The following is a 10,486-nucleotide window of genomic DNA, read 5'->3' on the forward strand; positions in this document are numbered from 1 at the left end:
ACGAAGAGATAGAGAACCGTGCAGGAAAACCCGCTCAGATCCTTGGGGAAAGTAGCGAAGAAATCCGGCGTTAGCAGCTGTGATCTTTCTTGACCCATCAGCTGCCACATCCAACCGGATCTTTACGTCTAAACAACGCCTCCAGCAACAGCACAGGGAAAGGGTGGGGGGGGGTGAGGGAAAGAAACAACAACAAAACTTCTGTCGAGGTTTCCTCCTTCATAGCCATGCGGGGCAAAGCTCGGCTTTTCAGAAGAGTGAGGAGTGAAACTGACTAAGCGCGCGGCGCGAAGGAAGGAGACTGGCCAGGCAGGCAGACAGACTGCTGTTGAAATTGACCAGGCCGGTCTGGTGGAGGAGGGGAGGGGGTGCGCCCGGGGAGGGGTGTCCCCTTTTCCCAGCCCCGATGAGCCTCTGAGGGCTCCAGCCTCTCCTCCGGACGTGTCGCCTTCCTCCCCCCTTTCCCCCACCCCTCCTTCGCTTCGGTGCCAACTCCCTCCCGCTCCCCCCACCCCCCACCCTGGGCTCCGAACGCCTCCCTCTCGCCTTTCTTCAATGGGCGCTTTGGATTCCATCACCGGAGGCACCAGCAATCCTACCGCCGCTGCCCTCACCATGCTGAACGGGGCAGAGAGCCAAAGTTTTGCCAAGGAGCCGCCAGACCTCCAGGGAGCCACGACGACCACCAAAGACCCCGCCGAGTTAAAAATCGGCGCCCACCAGGAGCGGTTCTACTACCCCGAGCCTCACATGCAAGAAGGCGGCTGCAACTTGGGGCTGACCTATGGCGGACCGATGGGACAGGGAGGGTTTGGGCTGAGCAGCCCGGCCCCATCGGGCAGGTTTTTGGGGCCAGCCGTGAACAGCTGCTCTTCTGCCTACCGACCCCAGCCGCCGCCGCCGCCGCCCGTGCCCGCACCCTCTTCGGCCGGCCCTCCCGGGAACCCCAGCTACTCGGTGTCAGCCGGCGAGATCTATCCAAGCGCCGGGGACCTGTACCCCAGCGCGCCCGGCGGAGAAGGCTGCTACTCGGCCGCGGTCCAGCACGTGTTCCCGCGGGGGCCCCTCTACCCAGTGCCCGGCTATCAGGTCTCCGGGAAGATCCAGGTGGTCCTCAACAACTACCCTCTCTGGGCCAAGTTCCACAAGCACCAGACGGAAATGATCATCACCAAACAGGGCAGGTGAGCCGGGCCCAGGGCGCGCGGGGAAGCAGTCTCCTAGGCGCGCACCCGCGCGGGGCGGGCTGCTGGGCAGAGGAACCCCGGGGCTGGATGCGGCGGCTCTGGGGTGGCGGGATCCAGAGCTAGGAGAGGGAAGAAGGAACGGGGTCTTGGTGTGGGCTGCGCGGAGGACTTTGGGGTCTGACTGGGATGAAGCCCGCCAGGAGAGGAGCCCGAGAAGATGGTTAAGAGAGGCAGGGCATCTTCTCTTGGGGGCACCCAAGTCCCACTTAAGCCAGGACTAACTTAAACCCCATTCATTTCAATGAGTCTACTCTAAGTAGGACTTCTGTTGGATTTTACCCCGTGTTTGCAAAGAGAGACAGGTTGTTGACTCTGGTTTAGGACCCTATTTAGGATTCCTGGTGGGCAACCTGCACCCCACTGGATGTTGTTGGCCAACAATGCCCATCACCTCTGGTCATGCTGGCTGGGGCTGATGGGAGTTGGAGTCTGATAACATTTGGAGAGGCACAGGTTCCCCATCCCAGTCCTGAATTTTGTGCCCGGAAAAGGGGGGGGGCAGGCAAGGAAGGCGAATCTGCTTGGCCGGCCCTACCGTTTGGGGCAGAGTGAGATGCTCCTTCAGGCGGCTGTTTTGGGGTTTCATGAATTGTTGTTAAATTTATGATTGTTGTATTTTTGTTAGCCGCAAGGGTGAGAGGAGCTAGGGTTCTATGCACTTTGGCCTGGACAGGGCTGTGCCTGTGTGAATACCATTTGCAGTTCTGCCTTGGGCAGCAAGTTGTCTTGGGTTGGCCCTTGCCAAGGGTGCACAAGTCGAAGCGCATGGTGAAAGAAAAGATTTTGCTTGGAGCGAACTGAAAGGTCGATAAGTCATTTTGAGCCCCCTGTTTCTTGAATAATACCAGGGCCTGCTGCTGTTTGCCAGACTTCAGGTCTGACTATCACACACCCTACCCTGGAGCCCCAGCTTCCCAATCCCACAAGCCCGGGAGACCTGTGTTTCTCAGTGGTGCAACAAGGTGCTCTGGACATGCTCAGAGGTCTCCCCACCCCGACCCCAGGGATGAGGTGCAATATTGAAAATACCGCAGCTAAGCCTTGGGGACTCTGGCTCTAAGGAAAGCTTTGGGTTGTGAAGGTCCTGGAGTTAAAGACAGTTTTGTCTTATAACTTTGAACCTGTTTCCCTACATAAGAAATCAGAGCAGAGAAAAGGCAGGAGGTTTCTGAGAGTGTGTCTTCTGGGCTATAGGGGTTGCAATTAATTCAGATTTGGGAGGGGGCCAGCACTAGTGTTGTGCACCCCAAGTAAGTTTGCACTGACTTACTACTACTGCTGATTAACAGAATAACAGTATAGTTAGAAAAGTGGCGGAGGCATGACAGTGTACAACCCTTGGTGGGATGTTGACACTTTTAAAAAATTGTGCAAGGGAAGGGCAGGTTCTAATTGGACAAAAATTTGGCTCTCAGTGAATTGAGTGTGATTGTCCTGTCATGGTGAAAGCCTTTTTCTTTTCTTCTTTCTTTAACAAAGGTTTGATCACACATGCACCTGGCTGCTACCAAAACTTCCCCACTTAAAAATAATGTAAAAGCTACATTACATAGATTTTTTTCGGTGTGCGTGTGTGTGCATGTTTATGTTTTCAGTGGTGCTCTTCCACTTTCTATCTTTGTCAGAGGGGTGCAACTTTTATCATTTAAACCAGTAAATAAACCAATTAATGCTTTAGTTAGTTGATCCTGACAGGTTAAGTCCTAATTACATATTTGTCTTCCTACATCTGATCACTTTTACACCAATTTTAAGGGCGGGGGAGTTATGTCTGATTAATAACGGGTGTGTGGCTAAAAGTTAGAGGCATTTTTTGTTTATGCATTTCCCCATGAGGCTATTTTGGTTCTGGTGTGTTCCTGTAAGAGGGAATTAAAAAGAAAATATTAAATATGGCCTCACAATGAGTGGCAGATTCCGTTTCTTAAATTGTGCATTACGTTACACACCCTTCAATATCCAAAAGGGACATTTGAAAAAATAAAAAATGAAAATGAAATCTTGATAATCTGGAAATCCACTGATTGCAAGCAACAGAAGCCACAACGCTATACTGGAAATAAGCCCCATTAAACTGAATGGGATTTATTTTTGAGTAGAAATATATAGGATTGCACTGTAAATGAGCTAAAAGGCAGATGATTAACCAACTATTTTTTTTAATGGGTTGGTAGCCCTACTGTCATAACATTCATGAGTGGCATGTTCTGATGAGATGTTCTTGTCACTTAGGAAAACATTCTAGGTCAGAGTTGGCCAATGACTGTGTTCTCGGGGCAACTTGATTCTACACCCTGTATTCCGTGTGTGCGTGCATTTGGAGGACAAATTTTACCTCCCAAATTAAAACACATATGAGTCATTAAGCCCCATTAAAGGCATTCCTGTTGTGGAGCACCTGTGATGAGGCACAGCAGTGTGAACGCAGAGGCCAATAAACATAATATGCACAAAATCCAAACCAAGAGAAGTAACATTATAAGATTTTCTTATAGCTTGAAAACACTTTTACTGTACAAGTGCAATCTCTATTAACATTTGGTAGTTACTCATTCCTGGCCTGATCTGGGTTTCTTTTTTAAAAGAAGTAATAGGTCATGCATACTTTTGTGCAGTTATTTATCTTTTATTTTAACTTATTTTGACTTTTGCATCCTGCCCTTCCTCCAAAGAGCTTAGAGCAGATCATATAGCTTACAGGCATTTCAAGGAACCTTTAAAAGGATGGAGAGGGTTAGTATGTGAGGAGACAGGACTGGCCCAGGGTCAAAGTCACCGAATCCTAGTTTACAGCCCCAGTCCTTCCATTTCCCCACTTGGCCTGAAATGTGCCGTGGCAACTGTCTTGTGGCGTTCGTGGGCACCTATTTTGTCACTGCAAGAGTGCCATTTTAAAACTTGACCGTGCACACTACTAGCCAATAGTGTCCCCATGGCAGAGCCAACAAAAGCAAAACTGAATGTCATGTGTGAATACACCTCCTGGCTTTTCATGATGGGGATGGAACAGGGATAAAAAACAACAACAACTCTTTTGTGAGCCCTTCAAAGAAGAAGGGAATCTACATCTTTTAAATAAACAAAATGAGTGTGCTTGTGATCATTTTATCTACACTGACTTTATTATGGAGAGAGAAAACTTGATTTGTGTGAGGGCTCAGCCTTGGCATTTTGTTTCAAATGAGAAGTAAGAATACAGTGTCTCTGAGCAAGTACAGAGTGTAGCTTCGGCTATTGGGCATTATACAAATGTAATAAATAAATAAATAAATAAATAAATTTCACTACTGAGTAACTATGGAGAGTTCCCACACATCAGAGATTGTGAAAAGAGCTTCCAGATGAGAGTGTGGCGTGTCTAGAGACTTTTGCAGGTCAACATGCCTTTTTCTAGAAATTAAGCACTGAAAACATCAGTGAGTGCGAGCGCACCCCCCCTACACCTACCTCTCTCACCTTTCCACATATCTCCCCCAGGCTGTTCACTGTCAGGTCAGCAAATCTTCTTTATTAACCACCTTCCCCACCACCGCCTCCTCTTCCCCCACTTCAGTTTTCCACCTTCCTCTCTTCATTTCTGCTCAGGTTCCTGTGGATGCTGGTATGGTGATGAGGCACTTTTTTCAACCTAGTTGGAAATCCCCAGGCATCAGTTCTACAATACTGGGAGGGGGAGGACTCCTCCAGGCATGTATCACCTGAATTCCCCCCTCCACAATCTTGCTAGTGTTTGGGGGGGGGAGGGAAAGAGAGCAGAAGAGCTTTTGTTTTTCGCCCTTTCCTCTACACTGCACCCCCACCTCCACTTGCGCAAGGCCTTGCTTTGAGTTCCATATGAGCCGATGATAAAGAGAGCGAGATGGTTAGGAGAAAGAAATTGAATGGATGCCAAGGTTCATAGACAAGCAAGGTCCCCAGGCAGTAGATGATATGGGTCACAGCCACACAGGCTGCAGCGACACCAAAATCCTTTCCGCCTCTTTCAGCCTTGTGCATTCCAGGCCTTTTAAAGTCACACTCCCTGCAAAGTCACGTTTCCATCCCTGGACCTATTCACACGGAGCCTTAATTCAAGTCGAGCAGATAGCTAACAGTGGGCTCCAAGTCCGCCTCTGTTCTAACTGAGGGCTAGCTCTCACTTCATATTTTGCGCTGGAATTGTACAAAAGACACATGTAGAATACATTAAAATGCACATGTCATGTCCGAAGGGCACATGTGTAGGGTCCAGCCCTACCATTGGGCAGAGTGAGGCAACTGTCTCAGGCAGCTGATTTTGGGTGTCGTGAAAGGGCAACCAATTGTCAGGGTGCAATCCTATGTGTGTTTAGACAGGAAAAAACCCCACAACTCCCAGCCATGCTGACTGGGGAATGCCAGGGCTTTTTTCTTTCTAAACATGCATAGGATTGATCCCCTAATTTATTATGTATTTTTTACTGCCAGGAGGAAGAGAGAAGCACCTGTAGGATTTTCTACCTTCAGTGCCAAAATAAATTGACTGGGGTTGGATACTATGCACTTTGACTTTTGCCTCAGTGTGGGACACAAAGCTTCATCCCACATACCTGCTTCCCTCAGATTATCCCCATAGCGCTAAGCTTTCGCAGTTGTTGTTGTTTGTGCTACCGGGCGACAGCAATCCTTTGCTTACCAGGAAATGAATTGAAGGGGGGAAATGTAAAAAATCATTAAAAAATCAACGGATGACCCAATTCAATTCAAATTTAGTACGCTTAAAGCTCTCCCTAATATCTATTACTGTGCCAATTTTGGTGTCTTTATCTTTAAAGCTTACGCAGATGTAAGCATTTCTATAAAATCCTGCTCCTGCGCCCCAGCGGCGGCTCGGAAGACACGCTCAAAAAGTAGGGGCTAAATACGGCAAATCTTTTGGCTTTATAGCACAATTAAGGCAGGATGCATGGGAGTATTTCACAATCAAAGCAGATTATAAGGTGGAAAACTTCTGAGTCCTTTGCATGCAATTCGCATTGATTGCACAGTATAATGCTGGTGTGATAAAGCTCTGAAACTCCCTATGGCCTTTTTCTTTGCCTGGCAGCACTGAGAAAGGTGTTTCTTTTTCCCCCACCCACCCACTCTATTTTACTGGTTGCTCATTGTTCATCCAATTCAAAGTGCTGGTACTAACATACAAAGCCCTAAACAGCTTAGGACCAGGTTATGTGAAGGAACGCTTCCTCCCATATGTACCTGCCCGGACCTTAAGATCATCACAGGGGCCCTTTTCCGTAAGCCCCTGCCAAAGGAAGTGAGGCAGGAGGAGTGGCACCCCGGCTGTGGAATGAGCTCCCCAGAGAGGTCCGCCTGGCGCCTACACTGTACTCCTTTCATCGCCAGCTGAAGTCCTTTTTATTCTCTCAGTATTTTAACACCTAATTTTAACTTATACTTAAATTTTACTGTTTTAATCCTGTATTTTAATCTTATATCAATTTCTGCTGCGTGGTTTTATCCTGGTTGTGGTTTTTATACTGTATTTTGTATTTGTGTTTTTAGACTGTTGGTTGTTTTATTATGGTTTTAATTTTTGTGAACCGCCCAGAGAGCTTCGGCTATTGGGCGGTATAGAAATGTAATAAATAAGTAAATAAATCCTCCCCCTTCCTTCTCTGTTAGGGTGTATTAATGCAATTCCCTCCATTGCACTTAGGATGACCAGACAGCCCTCTATTTGAAGAGCTGTCCAGTCCAAGTCCGGTTTAAGGATAGAGAGCTATAAGGAGGGACAGCAGGGCTGCAAGGGGCCTTGAAGTTGCCCTTCCACAGTGAGTTGCTGGCCACCAGACTGAGCCGGGCCAAGGGTCACCTGGTCATTGTATCCCCCACTATGTTGATATGTATTGTAGTTCTCTTCGATTTATAGAAATTCTTTCTAAATTTGCATCTATGGTTATAAATTAGCATGTTTCCTGCAGATCTCCGTCCTCTTTTGTACTCTTTTTTGATGATTCGTAAGTGGCTACCCTGATTGCGCTACTCTCTCTAAAAAAAGAAAAGGAAAAAAGGCCTGCAGCAGATGCAATCACACGATCTCTCTCATGTCACCTGTAGTTTTAGCCCTTAGTCCTAATGTTCAATAGTGGCAGAGACAACAGAGGTTGGGGGGTGAGGGGAGGGAGAGGGGAAGCTATAATGGGAGGCATGAATATTTATTTATTTATTTATTTATTATCTTGCCAATATTCTCTGGGTGGATTATAATATGTGCAAATGTAGTTACATTTTACTGGGAGAAGCAGGGCCGGCCCTGCCATTAGGCAGAGTGAGGTAGCTGCCTCAGGCAGCAGTTGCTGGGGAGAAGGGGAGCAGCAGGAAGATGTTGGAGGACAACCCTCAGTTGCGGTGGAAGTTGCATTCCTCTCACCAATGTCAAACTAAAATTGAACTATCTGTCCATTTGGCTTTTTAACATGGAATTTGGGGTGGGTGGGAGATGCATAATCTTATCCTTTGCCTCAGACAGCCAAATGTCTTTGGCTGGCCCAAATGTTACTTTAGTACAGGGGTAGGCAACCTGGCACCCTTCAGAGGTTTTGGACTACAACTCCCACAATCCCTTTCTATTGGCCATGCTGACTTGGGCTGATAGCATCTGGAGGGCACCATGTTGTCTATTCCTGCCCTAGTAGTTGCAGAAGCCCTTTTCAGGGGTCCATCTCTCCACAAGGCATAGAAGATTTTACTGGGAGGAGGACGAGCCTAAGTCATTTTGCTGCCCACGGGTCAGCAGCAAACAGCCTCCATCCACCGAGTCAAAGTGCATAGAAGCCAAGGCCTGTCAAGTTATTTTGGTACCTGAGATAGAAAATACCATGAGCACCTCACCCACCCCACCCCTGAAACAGTAAAAATACAGCAATAATAAGTTAAATAACCGTTGACTGACCTTGCATGACATTCCAAACTGGCTATCTCAGGCCTCACTCTGCCTAAATGGTAGAGCTGGCTCCCCAAGAAGTGTGGGATCACTTCCTGTGACTCCAGTCAATGGGATGCTCTTTGTGGGGTGGTAGTAATATAAGAGGGGGACATACTCTTCCACTTCAAGTAAGTGTGTGTGAGTGTGTGAAAGAGAGAGGGGGGGTAGAGTAAGAGAAAACCGCAAAAGTAAGACACTCCCACTGTCCCCCTTCAAACACAACTTTGCTTACTTGGGTGAAAGTGATGGTGAAGGTGGGGGAAATATGGCTCTTAAGGGCACAATTCTATGCAAGTTTAGATGGGAAAAGAGTCCTACAAGTCCCAGGCATGCTGGCTGGGGAATGCTGGGAGTTGTAGAACCCCCCCCCCCCTACTTAAACACACATAGGATTGCATCCTAAACCATCATATTGGATTTCCATATTTTCATTTCTTACCTGCCATCCTCGGAAACACAGTCCCGAGGCAGATTACAAATGAACACATCAACAAGTTTTTACCACAGATCCAAGCTAATTTTTTTCTGTTTGTTTGGGGTTCTTTTTTGCCTTTTGAAGACTACTCAGAAACTTCAGCAAGTCCATAATACTACCTCGAGGTGATTGAACAGACCTGCCGGTTCCCTGACAGTTTCATTGGTTGCCAATCCATTCCCAAGCACAATGTGCTAATGCTTACCTTTAAAACCCTACATAGATTGGGACCAAAGTAGCTGAAGGGTTACCTTCTTCCACGTGAAGCTGCTTGTACTATAAAACAGCCTTCTGAGGATCTTATTCAGGTGCCTCATCCCTCAGGAGTTAAGCGAGTGATAACCATTAAAATATTGGCACCTGCCTTCGAAATGCACTCCCCAGTGAGGCTTGCATGGACTCCACTCTGATATGTTTTCGGGGACAGGAAGAAAGGCCCTTTTATTTTCCTACTCCTTTTATACTCCTGGCCGCTCTGTGTGTGTGTGTGAAATGTCTGCTGCTTTGTTGATTTATGGTTATTAATTTGATTTTATTAGTTTATATTTCTGAATTTTTGTTTAGCCACATGAGAAGCCTTGCGCTAAAGGGACACATTTTTTTTAAATGGACACACGCTGTATTTCCTGTGAGGTTTGCAGGGTGGCAGTTGAGCTCTAATGAGGCTTGGATCAAAAGAAAGCTCAGGATATGAGTTTGACAAGCCATCTTAGAACATGTAAAAGAATAAAGAAAATGTCTCTGAACATGTGCAGAGTGCATTTTGTCTCACTAGTGAATAACTACTGCTAGTTTTATTCCTGCAAAATTTGGGTTAGAAGGCCGGCTTCCAAATCAGAGTGTGTGGCTTTCCTGGAAAGTTTAAACCCCAGCATGTTCTAGGGGAATGAACCACTAAGCAAACTTCAGTCACCCAGGGCTCTTCATTAGGATAATGATTAGGGGTGCAATGTTTAATCAATTGATCAGAGTCATCAGTTTAAAACTTTTCCTTAAATAAAATGGGATCCCTGATTTACTGGGCAGCATATATAAAGTTGGTTGTGTGTTTTGTTTTGTTTTTAAAGTGAGTACTTTAAAAAAAAAACAACCCTGCAAGCAGAAGGTGCCATCTTAGAAGATGTATTCCTCTTCATTTTCGGAAATACCTCTGCTGAGATGGCGCTAGCTGTGACACTTGTGTGAATAATCTTCGCAACAAAATATGCTTTCCCCCCTTCCAAACGATTGCTTTCTTCATAGGCAAATATGTGCAGATCGTATCAATTAATTCATCAATCAATTAAAACCCATACAAATAGAAGGCTGTGTGAATTGGTGACTAATAAATATAAATAATGAAGTGATTAATCAACTAAGATGAATTACAAGTGTCATTACAACTGCCCGTTACAGTTGCCAGCACAAATTGCAGAATGTTGCCTCTCAAATTTGCAAAGTCATTTCTCGAAGTTTGTGGCGGGCAGTGGGCAGCGGTAATAACAATTCTGAAACTTTCTTATTTTTGATTTCCTCCTCAAGGTGATATTTTGAGGAGGGCAAGGAAATTTGAAGAAATGAAACTACTTGGTAAAGGATTCCATTGTTAAACATCATAAAGTCTGCTGGGTTATTTCCATTCATGAGTCCCGTCGGAGACATTAGGCCCACATTCCTTTTCAGATTTAAGAATTAGTTTCTTCCATTGCCGCCCCCCCAATCTGTGGCATTATCTTTCCTCATCGCCAGCATGGTTGAAATTACATGGATGGAGGTGGCAAGTTGGGGCTTAGACAAGTCAAGAGATAGGGAAAGGTGGGGTTAGCCTTGATCTCAGCA

The 10,486-nt window shown here is 46.4% G+C and overlaps 1 protein-coding gene across 1 annotated transcript; it reads left to right on the forward strand.

The window, feature by feature from the left end:
• Window positions 1-765: 765 nt before the first annotated feature.
• On the forward strand, window positions 766-10,246 carry LOC134406226 (T-box transcription factor TBX21-like). The gene is made up of 2 exons (XM_063137545.1): window positions 766-1,184; window positions 10,190-10,246. The coding sequence occupies exons 1-2, from the start codon at window positions 796-798 to the stop codon at window positions 10,191-10,193; spliced, it is 393 nt and encodes a 130-aa protein (XP_062993615.1). The 5' UTR covers window positions 766-795; the 3' UTR covers window positions 10,194-10,246.
• The last annotated feature ends 240 nt before the right edge of the window (window positions 10,247-10,486 follow it).

The sequence above is a fragment of the Elgaria multicarinata genome, chromosome 11 (assembly GCF_023053635.1).
Source record: "Elgaria multicarinata webbii isolate HBS135686 ecotype San Diego chromosome 11, rElgMul1.1.pri, whole genome shotgun sequence".
NCBI classification, from domain to species: Eukaryota; Metazoa; Chordata; class Lepidosauria; order Squamata; family Anguidae; genus Elgaria; species Elgaria multicarinata.

Excerpts from the sequence above, each read along its gene's own strand:
- LOC134406226 (XM_063137545.1), top strand. The coding sequence starts at position 796 with ATGGGACAGGGAGGGTTTGGGCTGAGCAGCCCGGCCCCATCGGGCAGG.